At 53.9% G+C, this 22,317-nt stretch overlaps 1 protein-coding gene across 1 annotated transcript in view; it reads right to left on the bottom strand.

Moving 5' to 3' along the window:
• PTPRU (protein tyrosine phosphatase, receptor type U) overlaps positions 1-11,745 on the bottom strand; it is a gene marked incomplete at its 5' end in the record, with an annotated part of 52,041 nt that extends 40,296 nt beyond the window's left edge. Inside the window, 6 exons of the mRNA XM_026863467.1 lie at positions 1,593-1,886; positions 2,471-2,645; positions 2,849-2,964; positions 3,609-3,690; positions 3,794-4,065; positions 11,607-11,745. Of these exons, the coding sequence (XP_026719268.1) occupies positions 1,593-1,886; positions 2,471-2,645; positions 2,849-2,964; positions 3,609-3,690; positions 3,794-4,065; positions 11,607-11,745 (1,078 nt within the window). The remainder of the gene's footprint in view (positions 1-1,592; positions 1,887-2,470; positions 2,646-2,848; positions 2,965-3,608; positions 3,691-3,793; positions 4,066-11,606) is intronic.
• Positions 11,746-22,317: the final 10,572 nt, after the last annotated feature.

Below are 22,317 nucleotides of genomic sequence, written 5' to 3'. Positions count from 1 at the left end.
AGCAGGGAGAAAAATACATCGTTACAGCACATGGGAAGAGCTGGGGAAGCCTGAACGGGGTAACCACAGGATATTAAATCCAGGGCGCTGAGTGTCAAACAGCAGCTGTCGGCATCTTCGAGGTAATACAAAACCTGGGCTTTCTCACAGCACCTCTGAAAATTAATCTGGGATGAAAAGCAACTGCCAGCCCCTCGCTGTGGTATCAGGGTCATCCCGTGCCTGAGCACACCCATCTCTGAAGCTGACCCTGCTTGCGGGGGTCCCACAGCCACGGGGGACACCCCAAGTCCTGCTCCACTCCTGCCCTGTGTCAGGAGGATGACCCCAGAGATCCCTGTCTGTGAGGTGATGCTCCCCACTCAGACCTTCACTTTTGTTGGGGTAGGTGTTGTTTTTTGTTTGGGGTTTTTTTGTGCAGGGTCCCAGCCCAGCATCGTGGTGCCACGTCTCGGGGTGAACACGACTTGACGATCCTGTGCCGTCTCGCTGCCTTCACTTTGCTCAATTACCGGCAGTTATCGGCGGCAGCAGGAAGGCGGTTGCCATGGAGTGTCTGAAACGCTGCCAGCACCCCAAGTCCCAGGCCCCCACAGCCGGGGCTGTCCCCCAACCTGGGTCACCCCCCCATAGGGATGCGAGGTCAGACTCCCCTGAGGGAAACAGGCCAGGCTCCCCTGCAGCCCCACGGTGCTGCAGAATTCCTCCCCCCACACCGAGACCAGCAGCAGAGTTGCACCGTGGGCTCTGTTGGCATATTTTGGCAGAGAGAAACTCCAGCTCTCCCCTTCCCTGGGGACACCCCGAGGGGCCTCTGGCAGGGATGGGGTTACTGTGAATTACCCCGAGATCATCACCATGCACAAGAAAGCAGCCCGACCCCCCAGCCAAAGCCATCACCCCCTCGGTGTGGCAGAGGATTAACAGTTTTAGAATAAATATTTTTAAAGGCACCAACTGCTCAAAACCAGGCACTGGAGAATAATCTACAGCTCCCTCTGAGGAGGGAACGAGATGGGAACTTTGCCAGGGACAGCCAAGGGGGCTCATCCTCAGGGACACTAGGCCTGAGATTTAGGGATGCCCTGAGCTGGGTCTGGCCCTGAGCCTGCAGTCCCAGCAGATGAGGCGCAGCCGTCTCCTGCCGGCTTTTGCCCAGCTCCAGGGATGGAAACCAGCCACGAGGCAGCTGCTAACCCTGTGCATCCTCTATCTGCGCTTTCCTGCACTGAGCTTGTGCCCAGCTGCTGCTGACAGCAAAAACCCACCGTCCATCAGAGTATTTTCAGGCTGGATGGATATCAAGCCCCTCTGTGCCAGCTGATAAGGCTGGTTCAGGATCTGGCCTCGCCCCTACACCCTGCTACCCTCAGCCATGATCACGATGGGGGTTAATCAGCATTCCGTCCTGAGATCCTGTGTACACCTGCTAAAAAGTCAATTAAAGGTGAATCCATCAGAGTAGTGATGCTTCAGGCTCCTGGACTGCACCTGCAAATGCCCTCAGCACCCATCCAGCCCCAGCAGCACTCCCTGCCCAGGGCCACCTGGGGTGTCAGGGGACCCTGCCCAGGGCACACTGTGGGACCCACCTGCACACTTGGTGCGGCTGATGAGGGGGGGCCCTGGTTTGCCAGTGCCTCCCTCGCCGGGCCGGGTGAGCAGGACGCTGATCTCGTACTCTGTGTCCGGATCCAAGTGCCAGAGCTTGTAGGTCTGCATGTTGACGGCGTGAACCTCCGACCAGGGCCCCGAGGTCATGCGGTACTCGATCTCCTTGCGCACGATGGGGCCGTCGCCGATGATGGAGTTGGTGTTGAGCTGGATGATGAGGTAGGTGGAACCGGCCCGGAGCAGCTGGGGGGGTGCGATGGGCGTGGGGGGCTCTGAAAGGGAGTGAGGAAGGGGCAGGTGGAGCATCCCCCTCCAGAAGCAGCTTCACAGCATCCCCAGCCAGGCCAACACTGGCACAGCCACAGGTACCACAATTTTATTTTAATTTTTACTAGCTACAGTCAAGACATTCACAACACCTCTCCCCACACAAACCCACCACCTTTGTGCTGCAGGGCACAGGACAAACTCAGGTCAACACCAAAGCATGGGAGAGCACCATCCAGTCTTTAAAATTCAGCCTGTGCATATGCCCTCCATCACTTTTAGTAAGGTTTTAACAGCTGCAATAGGGTTTAATCTGATCAAACCTTAATTATCTTTATAAGATACACTGCCCAGCATGGTGCTGCAGTATCACCATAATTAATTCCAACCTACTGCAATCAAAAATAAATGATCTAAGGCCACCGGGAAAGGTAGTTTCCTGGTTTTATACTGAACTGTCTGTGTGTAGCAACTCATTCGCAGTGAGAACTGTGATCCCACTGCCCCAAGCATCCCCATCTTCAAACAGTGCAGCAGAAATAGCCTGTCCATGACCCAGAAACCTGGCAAGCAACAGCAAGTCACCCACCTTTCACGATGAGCTCGGCAAAATTGGAGACGCCCGAGCCGCGGCCGGACTGGGTGACGCAGCGGTAGAGATCCTGCTCCTCCTTGGACACCTCGTCCAGCTGGAAGGTGGCCAGGAAGCGCCGGTGGCTGATGTGCTTCACCGAGGCAGCGGGGACCACCTCGCCGCTCTGCCTCTGCCCCACAGGGAGAGATGAGATGTCACCAGGAGGCACAGGGTGACATCCAGAGCCACCAAACGTGTCCCCAAATGATGTCTGCTGAACAGGGCGGGGAGGACTGCCCTTCTCCCCCTGAGCCCATCAGGGTTTTCTCCCAAAGGGGAGGCATTGCAGAGGCAGTGCTGGGGGTTGATGGTTTCACCACCGCCGTTGCTCACCTGCATGAGGAACCTCTCGGCCTCGGCGGCCTTGCCAGCAGCCACGCACTGGAAGGTGGCGTTCTGCCCCGCGTTGACCTCCACGTCACCCAGGCGGGAGAAATGAGGTGCTTTTGCTGCCGAAGGACACAAGCATTGGTACTGCTGCAAAAAAATCCCTACTGCAGCCCCAAAACCCACCTGGGATGCTGGAGCCCAGCTCCAGATGGGCTCAGTTCCCATCCTCAAGGCTCAGCCAGGATCCCTAGCCCAGGGATTTGTCCCAGCACACCAGCCAATGTCCGGGGGGGGCGGATGCAGCCTTCCCCCTCCAGCATCCCCCAGTGCTGGTGCCAGATACAGGTTACGGGGCTTGACAGAGGAGGGCAGATCTCCTGTCCCAGCCTGGAAGAAATAAGGGGTGAACTCCAACAGCCAATGTGTTGGGACAGCCTGGGAATTCAGGTCCCCACCAGACCAGGTGGCCCTTCTTGATAGTGACACTCAGGCCATATGTTCGGTCTGTGCTTCTCCAAGGTTTTATAGAAACTGAAGCAATGTTGGAGCTGGTGGTGATGGGGATGGAAAAAGGAGCCCCAGGGGTACCCAGGAGCTGGAGCTCCACCAGCCCAGGTGACAACAGGGCACCCAGATGCCACTGGGCTGCACCCTGGAACTAGTCCATCAGCTGTCACCAGGACCATCCCAACAGCTCCAAACCCTGCTGCACCCACCCCCCCACACTGCCACCCACCCTCGTGTCCCATCCCCTGACACTCACAGCACGGATAGTTCAAGAGCAAAATGTCATCCAAGCCAAGATAACCCCTGCGCTCGCTGGAGACCACTGCCTCGAAGAGGACCTGCGGCACCAAACAGAGGGGTCACCTATTGCTGGGGGGTTTGGGGGACACAACAGGGGGTCCACACCATGCAAAGGGCAGGAGGGGGTCTGCTGGGACTCACCTGGTACTCGCTGGGCCAGAACAAGCTGACAGCCAGCTCTGCCTGGTGCCACTGCCGGCCGTGGGAGCCGGAGGCGTTCCAGACAGCGCTGCCCACCGGGCCCCCCGTCACCCGGACGTAGGCGCTGAGGGTGCCGGGGCTGTGGCCGTCCCGGCTGTACATGAAGTAGCTGAACTGGAGGCAGTGGGTGTCATTCTCGCTCAGCGCCTGGAAAAGCAGGTGAGCTTTCTGGCCCGGGGTGTGCTGCGAGGAGTTCACCATCAGGTAGGAGCCTGCGGCGGGAGGGAGAATGGGGGAGAGCGAGGAGTAATCCCCCTGTTCCGAATTTCCTGAGCTTTGCAGGCAGGGGTGGAGAAAGCGGAGTATGTGGGACTGCAAAGATGCGCATAACCCAGCCCTAGTGGTGCCAGTCCCTGCCGGCCCACAGGGACATGCAGGACAGGAGCGATGGGCATGGGATGGAGTCAGTGTTGGATGTCTGTTTAGGCAGCAGCAGGACACCAAAATGGGACCTGACTGCTGGGCAAGGAGGGAAGGATCAGACCCACTGTCTCCAGGATAAGCTGGTCCCCCCCAGGATGCCAGGGCCGGTAATGGCTTCAATGCCACCAGAGACTCTGCCTGCTTTCCTTTAATGCTCACAGCTTCGGCTGTGTCAATACTCCCCTCCCCAGCCGGGCCCCAGCCGTTTAATTTCCATTCCCATCGCCTCGTATCATTTACCACGCAGTTGTCGCCGAGTTTAAACTGTGCTCAGCAGGCATTTGCGGGGGGGGGAAAAAAAAGCGCTCGTCGGCTTAACGAGCAGCAGCAGCACCATGGCTCTCGGGATGTCAGCCCCAGAGCCAGCTCCCCACCATCAGCAGCTGCTGGTACCCCACCGCCCATCACCCAAAATCACCACCAACAAAATCAGGAGTCCCGGCGCTTGTGCCAGTGCAACCCCGAAGCCGTACTTACAGGGAAGGCAGGATGAAAAATCCCAAAGGGGATCCCAAAGGCAGCACCCTTCCCTGCCCCACAAGCTCCATCCCAGGCGGGCAGGAGGGGGACGCAGGAGCCCTGACTCTTTGTGGCAGCTCCCAGAGCCACACGACACGGCAGCGGGGCCAGGAAGCTGCCTTGGTAAACCCTCCCCATCACCAAAGGCAAGGGGATTATTAATATCCCTTTCATTTTAATAAGGACAGAAGCTGTAAGTAACAAAGCTAGGCCATTTATTCAAGTCTACCATTGTTTTCCTGACAGTATGCGCTTAATTATTAATAGCTTTCACCGCCGGTTAATTTAAACGAATTCACACGCTTTTTTTCCCCACCCATCAGCTCCCAGCAAGCAGCATGAAGAAAAGCCTAACGAAGGCAGCGGGGAATCGTGGGGGGCATCCATTCACTGCCCCGAGCATTTGCAGGCTGTGCCTGGAGTGACCCCAAAACACCCAGGGGATCACAGCATCAGCTGAGAAGACAGAGTGCTGGGTACCACAGCACATCCTCCAGTGCATCCTGCAGGGATAGGAGCCAGGACAGGGGAAAGAGATCATCAAAAAGCAAAATTTCCACCGTGTCGCCGATAACACGTGGCCACCTGGCCCTCCTGGTCCCTCAGGCAGATATTCAGAATGAAATAAAACTATAACAATTTGTTTTCTTGGAATCAATCACAGATGCATTTCACTGACAGAGGAGAAGGCCTCATTCCTTTTTGGTTTTTTTCTTTCTCTTATTTCCCCTAGCAAAATTATTTCTGCACTAACAAGATCAGCTCCATTTGGTCCAGGCAACGGCAGCATGACCTGCCCCACACCCGAGGACATCTCCCTAGAGCCACCTCTGCCAGGCTCTCATTAACGAACACAGACCCTTCTTCCTCCCCTCCCTTTAAAAACAAGCAGCCAGAGGATCAAAATAAAGAGATTAAGACTAAAATTAAACCACTGACAAGTTCCTTTGAAAGACTGAGAATGTCCATTAAGGTCATTTGGAACCACAGACATGAATGGGTGGCAATCCACCCGTGCATCACTCATCTGACAGGGTTTCCCCCATGCACTATTTCCCCCCCCGCCCCTTAATTTTCTTCCAAGTGTTGCTGCCTCGGAAAAAGCAGGCTCCCACTGCTCCCTTTTGTGCTAATTATATAATCCTCCCCCATAAATGACTGGTCCCAGCTTCAGCTTCAAGACCACAGTACGAGTTAGGGTTTTTTTAATGCAAGAGAAGCAGAGGCACTTGTCCCTGTGTTGGGGTGCTGCATCCTGCACCAGAGCATCCCCCAGCCTGGACAAGAGCAGGCTGCTCCTCACAGAGAGGTGGCTGAGGGTTACAGGGTTTTTTGCAGGGGATGTTTTTGGTTTTCAGTGAGGCTTTTTGGTCTTTTTTTTAAATGCACCCCAGTAAAATGGCAGCACAGCCCTGCCTGGGTGCTCCCACCAGCAGCACTGGCCCACAGGGAGCTCAAGAAGCCAGCGGGACAGCCAGCTGGTGACAAAAGGGTGACAAGGGGGTGACAGCTTGCACACACACTGCCACCACCCACCCCACGGGACACAGTCGCACCGCACGTCACCAACCTCCCTGGTCTCTCAATCCATCTGGGGTGCTCCCAGGCATCCAGGGGGCAAGGGGCTGCACAGCTCCTCCCAGGGAGATGGAGCAAGGACTTCGGGGTCCCTAAATCCTGTGAGCTGTTAATCCACCACCACTACCAGAGTCCCCCTGAGCCCCCACCCCACTGGGTACTCAACTTCCACCAGGATCCAGCACCTTTCCCAGCCAGGGCAAGAGCAGAGCTGCAGCAAGAGCTGTGCAAACTGCCAAATTCCAGTTTTTAAAGCTTAGCTTAATTTCTGTCAGCAAAGTCAAAGATGGGGATGAAGAGGAAGGGGCATCCCAGCTCTGCTGTGTCCCAGAGCTGGAGGGGGGGGATATGCAGGACTGCTCCCAGCAGCCAGAGGGCTGATGCAATATCACAGATCATCAGCACAGCTGGGGTTATTTTTGACCTCTGTCCATATGTTGGTATTACACAGCAAAAATCTGCTCCAAAAATCATGACAGAGAAAATCATTTCCGAACCACCCACGAAATGGGAGCTGTAGAATCAGCCCCAGGGCATCCTCCAGTTGAGACTTCAAACCAGAGGATGGGATTGAGGCAGGCACATATCAGTACTGTGCTTCGCTTGTTAAATCCTTCCTCTGATCCTCACTTTAAGGTCAGTTTGAATTGAGATGCTGGTCCAGGCAAGCTGTCACCCTGCTTTGTCACAGTAAATAACAAGGGAGCCCCTCTCTACACCAACCCCCCAGCTCAGCTGCAGCAATATCATTTAATTTAGTTTTCAGGTGGGCTTTTCTATAAAAGCCCAAGCACTCTGTGGAGAAAAAGATTCAAAAAGTGCTAAATAATATTTCAAACACATGAAAAGAGTGAAACAAGTTTCCAGCAATGTTCCCTAGGGAAAACAAACTTGTTAAGCAAAAGTTGACGATGATGTTAAGCTGCAAAACCAGCCTGGAGGGCCTGTGCACACAAAGCCTTGTACCCCTCCCAGAACATCCTTATGCAAGGTCTCGAGCCAAATTTTCCTAACTTGTGGGATCATCAGCAACTCTTTGGGATTCAGATCAGGTCTGAGAGGATAACTCAGCACCTCTGATAACTGTGGCTGTGAATCTGAGGGCAATAAGCTCCCAAGGGTTCTCTCCCCAGCTTCAGGCTGAAGACCTGCTCGCCTGCAGGGAAGGAGCAGCTCTCCCCCTCACGCTGCCTCTCCCAAGGATCCTGCCTGCACCCCTCCGGGAACAACCCAAAACAACCCAGCAAAAAGAGGAGGGAAGAACCCGCTCTCCCGCCTCATCGAGTTTTTCCTCCTACAAAACCACAGAGATTTTATTTTTTTTTTTAAAAGAGCTATTAAAAGTCAGGAAAAGGCAGGCAGAATGACAGGCAGCAGGCGGCACCGCCAGCCAAGAGGTGCCAGGGGACCGGGTCTGAGCACTGCAGCGTCTGCCTCCAAGAAATCGCTTTGGAAGATGGAGCCCAACAGTGCCTCCTCCTGCACTGGATCTTCTCAACATATCAGAGCTGGCACAGGAACAGAGTACCCGCTCCCCACTTCTGCACCGGGCATCTCCCAGGGGAGCCCCATCACCAAGGACTGCTCTGCCACCACCACGGGGTCCTTGGACAGACATCATTCCCCCAGGAGCCAAAAATCAAGCTTAAGTTTTCAAGGTTTTTATGGCTATGCAGAGGGAGCTGGTCAGGAAGCAGTGCTGGAGCTATTGGCTGAAGCAGCAACTCCTTGGAGGGGATGGAAGGACATCGGAGCTCCTCAGGGTGGGGACAGCAGCTGGGTCACCCCCCAGCATGGCTGTGACAGAGCATGGCGATGCGGCTGCGCAGGGAGCAGGACGGCAGCTCCGTGCACAGGGAGAGGGAAGCACCACGCAAGGAACAGAAACTCCGATTCATGGAGGGTTTTCTAGTGTCACTGAGTTTGGAAGGAAAACCTAGAAAAAAAGCCATTCAAGAGAAAACACCCACAGATATGGTATTTCAGTATTTTTGAGCACAACTGTGCAGAGTGGAGAAACCTGAGTGCTCTGGCCCCCAGGATGGGGCTGCGGAGGGGCAGGAGCACATGCAGCCTCCACAGGGAGTTTTGGCCAGTTTCTCCCAGCCTAACTCATCTTTGAATTCCCACATGCAAATTCAAGCAGCAAAAAAAAGAGGTGCCTGCACCTCTCCCAGGGAGACCCTGGAGCTCCACAGGGCATCCTTGTTCCCTAACATCTCTGCAGGGGTGAGGACCAGGACCCAACCTCAGCTCTGCCTGGACCTGCCCCATCCAAATTCATGCAGAGCTTAACCTAAACACCCTGGTTTATTCTGATGTTAAGTGATCCCAATTTGTGTTTCACCCCAGCTCAAAAAAACCCAAAACAGTCTGATTCCACTCCCCTGCCTCATCCCTGACTACTGGCCCACTCTATCGCCTGGTCCCCTGCTCCTCACAGGGCTTTGGGATGCTGCAAGCCCCGTGGGTGCCCCAAGCCAGGTGCTGCAGAGTGAGGCACATGCTGCCCCTCCTCTCCCCAGCCTCACAGAGCAGGTCTCCTGCAAGACTAAATATTAGAGCCCCACACATCAGCAAGTACAGATCAGCCTGGCACACAGAGGGGATGCTCAGGGGAGAGCAGGAAAGCGCACCCAGAGCATCCAGGGAGTTATTTTGGTGCAGACACGGTGATGGTGCAGCCTCATGCCTGCCTTACCTGGCTCCTGTTAGAAAAAACAAGAGTTGGAAAAAAAAAAAGTCATGATTGCAACATGGGAGACACCCATCCATCTCCTTAGGTGAAAGAGACAAATCAAGAAGGGAAGAGAGGGGGGAAAAAAACCCAAACCAAACAAGAAAGCAAAAAGAAAGAGGAATGGAAAGGTAGAGGCGGGTGGCCAGCAGCCAGCATCCGCTCCAATAAATCCTACGCTCCTTGAAACTGGCTGATCTCCAATAAAAACTCATTTTAATCTAAGACCACGAGACTCCTTTGGAAAGTGCTCCCTGGAGAGGCGCCGGTGCTGTGAAATACTCATCCACCAAGCTGCTGGCAGAGACCAAGAGGGGTGATAAGGCTGCAGGAGCCTTGTGCACTGCTCCCCACACATACTGGGGGTAAAGCTACACAAAAGTAGGGTCCCTGCACCCACTGGGTGCCCCAAGACCATGAATAAACAGTATCTACCCGGTATGAGGGGAGCCCCTGGTTATGGGGATGAGCATCCCTCTGGGTGTCACTGTGGATCAGCATCAGGACAGGTCCTGCCATGCTCCATGCTTACAGCTCAGCCCCACTGCATCCACCTGGGATGGCTGCATCCACTTCCACATCAACTCTGGTGTTTATTTCTTAAACTCTTGGCATTTAAGCCCCCATCTCTTGCTAATCCATAGTTATTTCCTCTAGCAGAGAGAGCAGCCCCATTCCACTGGACCCCCTCAGCCCCCTGCAAGCCTCCAGGCTTTAAACTCAGGCAGTTTGCTGCCAATTTTAAATTGCAGCTGAAAACAGAGTAGAAAACCCAACTAATTACAGGTTTAAGACCCTCCATGATGAGCCACCTCAATCCCCAGCTCTACTTCCCTCCTTGCTTCCCTGGGAACACACAGACACACACAAATTAGGCTAGTTCAGTTTAAAGCAATTATTTGAAAAATCCAGAGGGATGTCAGCAGTCCTACAGGCAAGCTAAGGGTTGTTCTGGCCTCACTCGGTGCCCAGGACATGCCAGCAGGGACAGGAAAGGAATTAAAAGGCAATGGGAAGAGAGAACAAGGTAAAGGAAGAGGCGGGTTAGTGGAGGGGAAAAGCCAAATTGAGCCCTAGCACAAACAAGGCACAAGATAAACAGCTGGAGGCAGATTGAAGGAGCAGTAAAGAGTTTTCTATGAAGCAGTTAATGTTTTAATAACAAAAAGTCATTTTTATTGTTGAGCTCTAAACCAGCTCTTCTCTCTTTCTGCCCATCTCCAACGTGGGACCTGATTTCCAGGCTTGGCAGGAGGAGCTGGAGGGCAGGGACCAGGCAGGAGCCAGCAGTCCTTGAAAACAAGGAGCATCCTGAGCCCAGAGCATCTCCCAGAGCAAATGGGTACAGGGATAATTCGAGGGGGTCACAGTCTGGAGCTGGGAGCAAGCAAACCCCCCAAATGCCACCCAGACACGGTGCCCACACCATCTTCATGGGAGAGGGGGAGCTCCCCACAGCTGCCCAGCTGGCTCTGCTCCCTCAGCCTGGCCCATCAGAGAGGAGCTGGACCCAGAAAATAAAGGTTTAAAAGCAATATGATTTTTAAAAAGTCCATTTGCATTTTCTTCCCCACAGTTCCCAAGACATTGGAGATGCCTCCAACTCACAGCCACAAGCCCTTCCCCACACAAGAGCCAGAAATGCTTTTTTCCCTCCCCCCTTTTCCACATCTCTGAGAGATGGGAATTTCTCATGAGCCTGCAAAAGCAGCACGAGCTGACACACCAGCGAGGAAAGATCAGGCAGTGGCTACAGATCCCGGGCAGGGAGAGAAGCTCTGGAGGTGCCCCTTGATGACGGGATCTGTGCGCATCCCAGCTGGCAGCAGCAGCACTCGATGCCAGATGGGGAATTTGGCATTGCCAGAGATGCTGCCAAGACCCGCGGGAAGCCTGGAAAGCTGCCCGAGCTGCTGCAATCCTTCTGCTGCAGGCAGGGAGACGCCGTGGTGGAGGGGACATCCCCCACGCAGCCCCCAGGCAGTGCTGGGGGTGCCCAGGCTGTGGGCAGCAAGCGTAGAGGTCACATGCAGAAGGAGCAAAGCTAGAAGTCTTCGCTCTCCACCCCCAAAAATACACACCTGGACTGTTTGCAGGCTTCCCCAGCCCCCTGCCCAAGGCTGGGTTAGGGTGGCATGGGGTTACACCCTGCCAAGGCAGCAACATAGGATTCAGAGGCACCCAGAGCCATTTGATGTCCCTGTTAAAAAAAACACCTCCCCCCAGCAGCAGCAGGGTCCCATGTCCCCTGTCCCTAAGCCACATCCTCCCCAGGGTCACACAGCACCCTGCCTCACCGCGCTGAGAACCGACAGCTCATCACACCTTGCCATTAGGCAAAGCAACCCCCTGCCCACACACCGAGAGCAAGTCAATCCCAAAACGCTGCAGAAACTAAACCAGGAGGTTTAGGTACAGGACCAAGGGGTGGGCTGGGGGCAGAGGTCTCCGGGGATGCAGGGGACAAGCGTGGCCCCGATGGGGACCGGGACTCACCGTGAGGCAGGTCAGCCGTCAGGTGTGGCATCATATAACTGCGGACGAGCTCCCACCCGAAGTCATCGTCCTCGCCCTGGCTGTACTCGCACTGGTTCGGGTCACTGTCCTCCTCGAAGGTGCAGCCAGCTGCGGAGAGAAAGACCCATCAGCCCCCGCCGAGCGACTGGTCCCTCTCCAGAAGCCCTGCCAGGATGGGGTGCTGCCCCCCGAAACGTGGGGGGACCCCAGGCATCCCCTCATTTGCACCCACGAGCAAGGGTATAGCCCTGCTTGCTGCTAACCTCCCCATCTCATTCGGTTCCCCACCAGTGAAATGAGCTGGCAGGTCTCAGCTCCCAGGGAGGTCTCAGCCACAGGAGCAGGATGAGCTCCCAGCTTTGCTTCCCAAGGGCCAGTCACCAAACGAGGGGTTTCCCCCAAGAAACGGGCACCTGACTGTGGCTGTCGCACAAGGATTCACAAGACCCCAGGGGCTCCTGCAAAATTACTGCTTTGACCTCAGCCCTCCACCCGCCTGCATGTGGTTTGACCTTGAGCTCTTGGGGGTCTGTATTGCGCCTGACACGCCAGCAGCGGGTCTTAGCCAGGACCTCCAACAACCCACAGTCATCACACCCCTACAAATGCACCACTGACACCCCCCCACACACCCCCAGCTGCAGGCTGGAACTCCTGAGCACTTTCATTTATCTGGTGGGGGTTAAGGGGTTGGTTTTCATCCTTTGCAAAAGTGAGCACCACACACCAGTCTGCAAGGTGCTCAGCTGAGCACAGAGAACTGGAATAAACCCCAAGAGGCCACTTGTCCCCACATGTACTGAGGTGACACGGACACAGCACACAAACACCAGCTCACCTCTTCATCCAGCATCCCACAACCCCTCCCACCCCACATCCAGCTCCCCATCCTGCATCCCACCACCCCCCATCCCGCCAAACCCCGGAGCTCTGGGGCCGCTGCGTTAACACTGACCTATTGTTCCATTAAACCCACAGATTACCGAGGACCAGGGTGCCAGCGCTAATTAATACGAGCCCCTGGGCTGACAAGGGCAGGCACGTTAAGAAAGCCCTGAGCAAGCAGAATGAACAAAGGCAAATATCCCCTAATGGGTCAGCATGAAAGCAGAGCCCGGCCAGGGGATTATTTCTTCTGCTTTTTTTCCCATTTTATCCCCAAATTACATCAGTAATTCCCCCTGCCACCCAGGGATTTGCCAGCTAATGGCCTCGCTGCTGCCCGCATGGGTTGTGCTTCCCCATGCTGGGGGGATGCTCAGACACGTCGCTTGTGCAAACACGAGTTCAAACACTAGGAAAAAAGCTCATAAAATGGCCAGAACACTACGATTCCCAACTTTTTCATGTGCAAATACAAATCTGGGGCTTCTACCCCCTCTACACTCATTTTTTTAAAGCACAAGGGTGCACTCCAGCTCCATCACCAAGGTTGTGGGTTTTTTTTTTTTCTTCTCAGAACCATAAGAAACTTCTTTTTTTAAAAACTAAAAGCAAATTCTCTCCTATTCACATGCCTGGAGGCACTGAGACCTCACAGCTTTCTTAAAATCCTTCCCGAAACAGAGCGTCTGCCCAGCCCACGTGCGGATGTGCCCCCGCACCACAGACCCCAGTCTTCGGCTCCTTCGGCTCTCGCCACGAGACACCGGATTTTAAAGAGTCTGAAACTTGGCTGCGCTTTCTAATAGGAGAAAAAGCACAAATCTGTCAAAATTTTCCAGGAAGGAAAGAAAATTTCAAAATAAAACAGTGTCAGAAACTAAGTGCCAAGCGATTTAAGAAAAAAAAAAAAAAGAAAGCCCAAGTGTTTCTTTCCAAGATCTGCTGAAATGGGATATTCTGGGAGGGAGAAATTTGTTCTCAGTGATGGGTTTTGTTTTTTTTTGATCTGAGAAACCAGAGCAGAGACAAACAGTGTTTCAGGCTGGCAGAGCCCCATTTCCCAGGGAAAAGCAATTCCGTCACCCCCAGTAAACTACTCCCAGCCGCTAACAACATCGGGGAGGTGTAACCTCCTCCTCCTCCTGGGCTGCATCCCCACCACCCCCATCCTGCTGCCACCCCCAGCACAGCCACTGGTACCAACTGGTCCTGTGCCTCAGTTTCCCCACTGCTCCATCACCTCAAGGCCAGATCTTCAGCCACCTGCAAGATGATGCCCAGGCTCCAGAAGCTTAAAATGCAATTACACCGAGTAGGTATTTTGCTGTCAGAGGCACAGGTGACCAAACCAATCCATCTCCCTCCTCGGACAGGTTTATTGTTATGGCTTTTCCCCACATAAGACCTCCCTCCCATCGCTCTCCCCACCCATGGTGCAAAATGAAGGTGGCTCAACCAGCTGCTTCTTCTCACCAGCAAATTTGTCTATGATTTGTATACACAGGAAAAAATAAAAAGGGTTTCGCAGAGCCTTGGTTTTCATGAGCTACAGAGTGCTTTTGGCACCATCTCTCCCCATCCAAGGGTAGGGCTGAGAAGCTCAACCTCCAGCCCTTTCTCCCTCCCCATCACAAGATTAAGAGGGGCATAAAAATTAAGACCTGAGCAATTAAATGTCAACATCCTAGCTCCAAAGGGGGTGGCTGTAGGTGCCCCAGCAGCCATGGAAGGTCAGAGGGGGCAAACCCAGAGCAGCTTTCCAAAACCAAAGGTTTCATCAAAATGTTTGCAAGGAGACTACAACATGAAATACCCATCTGCAGCAACGGGGATGGTTATACCCATCCCAAGGGACAATGGCAGCAGGGCAGGGTCTGTGGGAACCGGAGAGGACCACTCCAGGTCCAGATGCACCCTAAAAAAAAAACAAAAAATCACCGGGGGAAACAAGGAGCCCTCAGTTCCCAGCCCCTGTGCTGGCTCGAGGCCAGGATAACAGCAGCTCCCGGCGGTGAGATGAAGGCAGCAAGCGCAGGAGGTGCGATTCCAACATGAGAGCAGCTAAAAATACTGCTGGGGGTATAACGGTCTGCTCCCCAGGGGCACGATGCTTCTGAGACCATGCCTGAGCACCCCAGAGTTGCCTAACACACACCTCCCCCCCCCAACCCAGAGCCTGCCCCAAACATGACAGGCAACCCCGTGTCAAGGACAACACGTACCCTGTTAAACATCCCACACAAAACCCCCGTGGTACCACAGGGATGAGCGCTAACATGGGGATTAAACACCAAATGGACCAAAATTTTGAAAAAAAGGAAGAAAAAGAGGTGGCTTGAGAGATTTGCCAGAGAGATGGGTACTGCTGCCACCCTGTATCCTCACTCTGGGTACCGCTGCTACCTCCATGGCACCACAGCATGCCCAAGCAGAAGGGCAAGTGCTAACATGGGGGTTAAACAGCAGATGGACCAAAATTTTTTAAAAAGAAAGTAAAAACAGGTGGCTGGAGGGTTTTGCCAGGGAAACTAGTATCCATGCTGCTCAACAACCCCCCTGGGTACTGGTGCCAGCCAGCACCCCTCCCAGGTACCACCAGGGCATGCACAGGAGGAGGGAAGCAGAAGGGTGAGTATTAATACGGGTGTTAAACACCAGATGGACCAAATTTTTTTAAAAAGAAATAAAAAGAAGGCATGGCTTAACAGATTCACTAGGGAGACGGGTACCAGTGCTGCACAGCATTGCCTGGGCACTGCTGCCACCCAGCATCCCCCTCCCAGGGATGAAGAGGAGAAAAGCTGGAGAGAGGGAGAACGAAGGATTCACAAAGAAGGAAAAGAAAGACCGAACAACCAAGTACAACAGATGACGCCTAATTAAATCCCCGTGGCCACCAAGGAATGTGGCCGCCAGCCCATCAGCCTGCCCGGCTCTTTCATCTGCCTAGTCTACGCTCCTCTCACTTCAAAGCTAATTACACACTTAAACCTTTTCTGTTTAACCTCCTGCACCATGGGACATGATCCACAGGCTTCTCTCCTTTAACGAAGCAGCCTTGAAAAGGCTCCAGTGCTGAAGGGCGGCACAGTACCATCCCTGATGGGATCGAACACTCCCGTACCCCCAGGGGGGCAACAACACCACCCAGATCCTTCATGGCATCATCTGATGGGGATGCTACACAAATAACTGCCAAAAAGTGGAAAGGCTTTATAAAAGAAGGGTTTATACTCGAACTTCAGCAAGTACAGGCTCCCCAGAACTATGAAATTTGGGGTGGACATCCAGGACTCCCGGTCTAGGACAAAGCAAAGCCAATCAATGGGAAAAAGCCCATTTTGCTCCCGCCTTGGCTTAGCCAGGATTGTCTTAGCCCCATGGTTGCCTCTGGGGTGCAGCATCTTGGGGGCACACCAAGCCCACGCCACACAGTGCAGGCACCAGCCAGGAAAGCTAATGCAAGTGACCTTTTGGAGTCAGGATTTTTTTCACCCCTCGCCTTTTCCAGCAGCTCCTGGAGCATCAAAGGATCAAGCTCATTACACAGGACAAACAGTTAATACCACTGCTGCAAGTGGGGAAACTGAGGCACGCCGGTGATTTGGCAAAGTCCCATGCATAACACCAGCAGCCCGGCAGAAAGCCCAGGGAGCTGGGGTTTGCTGGGATGCAGAACCCTGCTCCAGCAGATGCTGACAAGATGCCATCCTTCCCCAGCACACCCGCGGAGCCAAGCCAGCCTCCCACCACCCAGATCCCGGCTGCTATTTAAAGGCAATTTCCTCGGCACGCTCCTATGGGAACATGCCCCGGGAAGGAAACGCCGGGAGCCGCTTTCCTCCAGGCGCCAGCAGACACGGGGGATAGGGAATACTTACTGCAATTTATCTAAAATTAGATAAACTTCTTACCCAGCAAGATCTTGCACATGACATACCACAGGCTCCCGGTCGAGGTTATTAACGGATGTGGGATTGGAAACCCCACTTCTATCTGCGGGAGGCTCAGACTCCCTGGGGATCAATGCTACAGGGGTTCAGGATGTACAGGGGCTCAGGGGGTGATGCACCAAGGAATCTAGCTCAGCAAGAAAACCAAGAGCATGTCCTGTGCTGCAGCATCCCAGCACCTCATGCTGATGGAGACCCCCCACCATCCAGGACACCCCCTCAGCTCCGTAACAACCCCAGCCAAGCACAAACACCCTGAGGTTTTGGTCTCAGCAGTGGGAAAACCTCTTCTAGCCCAGGTAAAGGGGAGCTAAACACCCCCCCCTCTTAGCTGCACTTTGCACACTCAAAGGGGCACAAGCACAACAGGCACCTGCAAATGTTTTTGTGCACTACACACACTGGAGATTACGATAAACACCCTCCCTGTTCCTCTCTGTTCCCTACTTCTGCAAAATAGAAACATTTAAAAAAAATATTACCGATTTCCTGGCCCCGATAAAAGCTGATTAGAAGAATATGGAAAGCAGCTCCATTAAAATTCTCACCAGTAGTTTGTTTTGCTTCTCCAAATCATTTTAAATATTGCATTTAATAGAAAAAGAATTTGCTCAGCTGTAAGAAACATCAATTTGCAACTTGAAGCCTTGTATATTAGCCAAAGAAGCTAATGTGTAAACATTAGCAGCTCAAATAACGCATGGGGTTTAGCCAATGCAATTCCAGGGAGAGAGCAGCCAGATATTAAGACGGAGGATTTGCATAATAAGTCACTTATGCCTGATAACCTCAGTGTTTGGAAAGTGCAGGACTAGGAGAACAATATCCGTCTACTAGCAACTACGTAAGACATAAATCTCCTTTTTTTTTTTTTTGCCTGTTATAGACTCTGATTTTTACCATGGACATGTTAAACCTCCCACAGCAAGTGCCCAGCCCCAGCTCTGGCCTCAGGAGCCTCCAAGGGACCCCAGGGACAGGGGGCAACTGGGAGATGTGGATTTGTTACAGGCATCCCCAAGCCTGGGGAGAGCAAATGCAACTGGGAAAAATACAACTCTGAAGGGTTTGCAATGCCACGGGGCAGCCTGTGCTTGGGCAAGGACCAGCTGTGCCATGCATCACCTTATCATGAAGATGCATTTAAAAGCAACGGGGGAATAACTAACCTTGCCAATCGGAGTCCTTCCTTGGGGCACATCCAGCTGCAAAATGCAGCTCCACTTCCCTCACACCCCTCACAGCAGCTCCTGGGGGGGCAGCACTGCCGGGACCAGGGTGCTGCATCACCCCAATGAGGGTACAACCAGACATTGCAACTCCCCGGCTGTTTTGCAGCAAAGCTGTGGGGCACAAGCTGGGAGGTTTTGGCCCCACAACTGGAGCAGATGTGTGTATTTAACACCCCATCCAAGTGCTGTCCCTGCACAGCACCTAGATCCAGCCAGCACTGCTCCCCAGGGAAGGACCAGCATCATCTCTCCATTATTTATACCCAGGTCAGAGAGGTCCTGCAGCACAGAAACACCCTCAAGCTCCCCAGCCAGGAGGCCACTAACCTGCAACACAAGTGCTTTAATAATGAACCATCACTTAATTAACATAGTCAGGGCTGCCTCTTCAACTTCATAGGAAGAAAAACAAGGCAGGTCTTTGGAAACCTCTGTCCTGCCATTATCGATTGCTTACTATGCAATTACAGCTCCTGTGCTATGGAGCCACCTAAAACCTTGGGGGGTAAAAAGGGGGCAAAAAAAATCTGAAAGTAAATTGGAAAAAAGAGGGGGGAAAAGCCTGTTTCTCCTCCTGGCTCCTTTATTACCATCAGGTCCCCCTGGCCCCGCTGAAGTCTATGCACCCCACATGCCCACGGACCCAGAGAGACCAGGGCCATGAGCTCTGACAGTGAAGTGCTGCTTTTGGGGAACCCCCGAGGCCACGGAGATATTCCCCTGGCACAAGTTCAGGCAGGAAAAGCAGCTGCCTCAGGACACAACAGCAGCATCACCAGGGAGCTCTGACACCAGCTCCGGCTGCAGAAATCACTGGAAAGACCCAGTTTTCCAAACCAGTCCCATTTTGCAGGGGATGAAGATGGGGAAAACCCGCAGTTCACCCCACCACAGCCTCTCGCCCTCCAAGTAGCACCTCTCCGTGGTGATGGATATGGGAGCGAAGCACGCTAGTGGGCTAATCCTCCTGTGATAGAGCGTGTGCCAGCATCAGCAGGGAGGCAGCTCAGCTCAGCCGGGTTATTTATGGCCTTTCAAGGCAGAGAAGGGAGTTGCTTGCGTTGCCGAAGAGCCCTCGCGTGGCAAAACCAGCCGGTGACAGGGCTGCATGGTCCCCATCGTGCCCAGCATCTGCTCCGCAGCCCTCAGGAAAAGTCAGAATGGGAGGAAGAGGAGCAGAGCAGGAGCACGTCTCGGTGCAATGCAAAATCCAGGTCGACATCCTCCTCCCATTGCTCCAGGAGAGCTGGGAAAAGCAACATGGGAAGATTGACACCGGGGTTTAAAGGTGGTGATGCCGCTGATGTGGGCACATCAATCACACATGGGCCCGGCTGCCAGAGCTGCAGCAGCACGTGCTCAGCTAAACCCTTTGCTATGAAATGGGGGCCACAGACAAGATCTGCTGCAAAGTTACAGCCACCAGCAGAAGGCCCCATGGGGGGAATTAAAAGGTGCTCCATGCCCAGGGAGTCCATGTCATGGCTTTGAGGAGCATGCTGCGTGTCCTTCAGCCAGGTAAAGGTGAGGACGTGGCTAATCAAGCCCAAGCCTCCCATTAGCAAGTGCTTTTTTACCAGTCCCCAAGTTAGGCTCAGCCACCCATCCATCCCCCAGGCCAAGGTAAAAACCAGCAGCTCCGACAAACTCATCCGAGGGTTTCCACCAGCATCCCAGTACCACCCAGTGCTCCCAGAGGTTAATACCTCTTTTAACCAGGCAGCTAATTTCCTCAGGTCCCCTGGGTACAGGCATTAGGTATAAAAGCAGCTGGCACTTAGGGACAGCACATTGTAAATCCAGAGTTGCAGAAGCCTGCAGATGCCTTTCCTCAACAGCTTATTTATTGCTTTTAATACCTCCCACTCCGTCACTGGCAGCACCAGCTGCAAAGCTGGGTTTGCTTTGCAAATGGTCAAAAAAACCCCAAATTTCCCTTTTTTCTGGAAAGCTGCTCAAAGTCCATCCCATTCTCTTTATTCTCAGAGGTCCTATCAAGCCTCAGCTGAGATGCAGGCAGGAGCCCACCCCCTGCCCTCTCCAGCCCTGATGGGAGCAGGCAGGAGCAGCGCACTGGCAGGGACACCGTGGTGCTGCTGCACTGCTGAGACCTGGCAGACTCAGCGCACAGAACCACTGGGTTTGAATCTGCATCCCCAACAGCAAAACCCTGAGTTTGGTCACACAAGATTAATTCATGGCCAATAGCTGGGGCACAGGATGGGTTCACAGATGGCACTGGCAGCTGAGAGGGTGCATGGTACCTCTGCCCATCACACATCCCACGTCCTTCCCTTCCTTCTCTTTGATTGCTCCCATGCAGGGACCCACTTCCCCAGACCCCCTGCCTAGGTGACCCTCCCCAGCCCAGCAGGGAAAGGTATCACCCTCCAGGGCTGGATTTTTAGCATGTCACTCACAGAAATGCTCAGGACCCTCCGTCCAGCTCCAGAAAAGGGAAAACTGCTGCTAAGCAGCAAGCACGCTGGGCACGGGCCTCACCTGCAGCACCCCATTCAGTCCCCCCAAAATCACCCAGCATCTCTCATCACACAAGACTCCATTCCTCTAACCCCCCCTGCTGCCACCACACCACAATTTCAGACACCCAAAGGCTCATTCCTGCTATTTCCTTCCCCAAGTTTTTTTTTTTTTCTTGCTCCTGCAGACCAGGATTCAATCTCTGCCTCACCCCAGCATCCCCCATGCCCCCACAACAGGGTGTCCCACCGCTCCCCCTGGACCCAGGCATGACCCTGTCAGACCCTGCTTGCAGCCCTGGCCCTGGGCAGACAGTTTGACCAAGGCACTGTGCTCCCACCCTGCCCTGCTGCTGGGTCCCAGGGCTGCCCCCATCCCCACGGCAGGGGTGGCCTACAGCACCCTCAGCCCATGCACTGGTTACGCACTAGGAACTCTGGCATTACACTAATGCAGCAATAACTGAAAAATTTGGTGGAGCACATGGATGGTCAGAGAAAAGGCCCTGCAGCAAGGCTGAAAGTGCACACAGCAACTTGCAATGCCCTGGGAGCACCTTGCACCCCCCACCCCCTGCATGCATCCTGCCCCGGCAAGGTCCCAGCTCCCATCCCCAACCGGCTGCAGCCACCAAACCCAGCCCAAGCAGGACAGCCCAGCCACCCCGTGGGAAGAAAGGCAAGAGACAGGCCCCTTGCCCTGAGAAATGCCGCTCAGAGTCAGGCACAGAGAGCAGCAGCTCCCCAGATTGGAGACCGGGTGAGATACTAAAAAAGTTCTGCTAATAAAAAAAGAAATAGCCCAACGCAGAGATGCTCTGCTTTGGCTGATACTGTTAGAATCCAAGGAAAGCAGGCTGATTGCTGGCTGCAGAAAATCAATGGGATGTTATCACTCAGCAGACAGCTGAAAATACAGTTAAAAATAAGCAGAAATAGGAGCGTCCTTGGGAAAAGACCCAGCTGGGCAGTGGCCAAACCTGCGCCACATCCCCACAGGGAGATGCCAGAGCCTGCCCTGGCATGGGGGGGCTTCAAAAGTGACCCCCAAGCTGCTCCTTCCCCAAAAACATACTGAAAAACTCCACCACCCATCTCCATCAGGTACAGAGGCAGATGTCTCCTTGACACCCAAAAACCACAGAACCAGACATCCCAGCAGGGACTCTGAGGTACCAGGAGGGTGACCAGGGATCATCCACCTCTGCTAATTCAATTAGCCAAATTGCAGCACCTAGTGATGATGTGAAGAACATTTATTCTTGTATTTACACAAGGTATTACCTCTGCTAACAAGCAGGCAGGGATGCACTGTCAAGGGGTGAGGAGATTTGCACGACCTGGGACCTGGCACTCGAAGATGTGTGTGGGGCTGCCCTGCACCGTGACAGGTCCTTGTCCCCACGGGTGGGCTGCCAGCAGCAGGACAAGGGCTTCAGAGGAGACACCATCCTTGGATGGATCTGACTGGACTTGCTACCCAGGTTTTAAAATCCCTGCTCTTGGACCCTCCACCATCACAGTTCAAGATGTAGGGGGAGGAACTGAAGCACAGGGGCCATGCAGCCCAGGAGAGGAAGGCGGGCTGCACCCCGAGGAGCCCTGCAGAGCACCCCCAAAACCACAGCAGCTCCACAGACACCTCTAAATCCATCCAAGCAAGGAAATGCAGCTTGTCCATAGTCTGTCCCTTCATCTGCCTTTGCCTCTAAACAAGTGGCCACGATACTCCATCCACTTTGGCCCACTAGAGAAAAAGCCATTTTCATCATCTTCTGTCAGAACAGCAAGACAACTCCCGGGCAGCACCCCAAAGATGAGCCCCCTCAGTGAGGGAGCAGCTGGGCTGCAGCAAGCATTTCATCTCCTCCATGCTGGCCACCACTCGCCTCTGGTGACATCCTCCTCCCGATGTCCCATCCAGCAGCTGACAGCCTGACTGCAGGATGAAACACACTGGACCAGAGCAGCCCTTGCTCCTCAACTGGGCTAATTAGGCTGAAGGTCTCTGGCATGAAGCACCATGCCAGGCTCAAATGCCCAGGGGCTGCCACGGCTCGTCTCCACACACCGTCATCTGCAGGCACCGACAGCAGCAGCGGGGACAGTGGCCTCATTAAGACACATCAGGTCATCGGGG

This window comes from Athene cunicularia, assembly GCF_003259725.1.
Source record: "Athene cunicularia isolate RWA chromosome 23 unlocalized genomic scaffold, athCun1 chr23_part2, whole genome shotgun sequence".
Lineage (NCBI taxonomy): Eukaryota > Metazoa > Chordata > Aves > Strigiformes > Strigidae > Athene > Athene cunicularia.
This window is presented reverse-complemented; position numbering and strand designations above follow the sequence as displayed.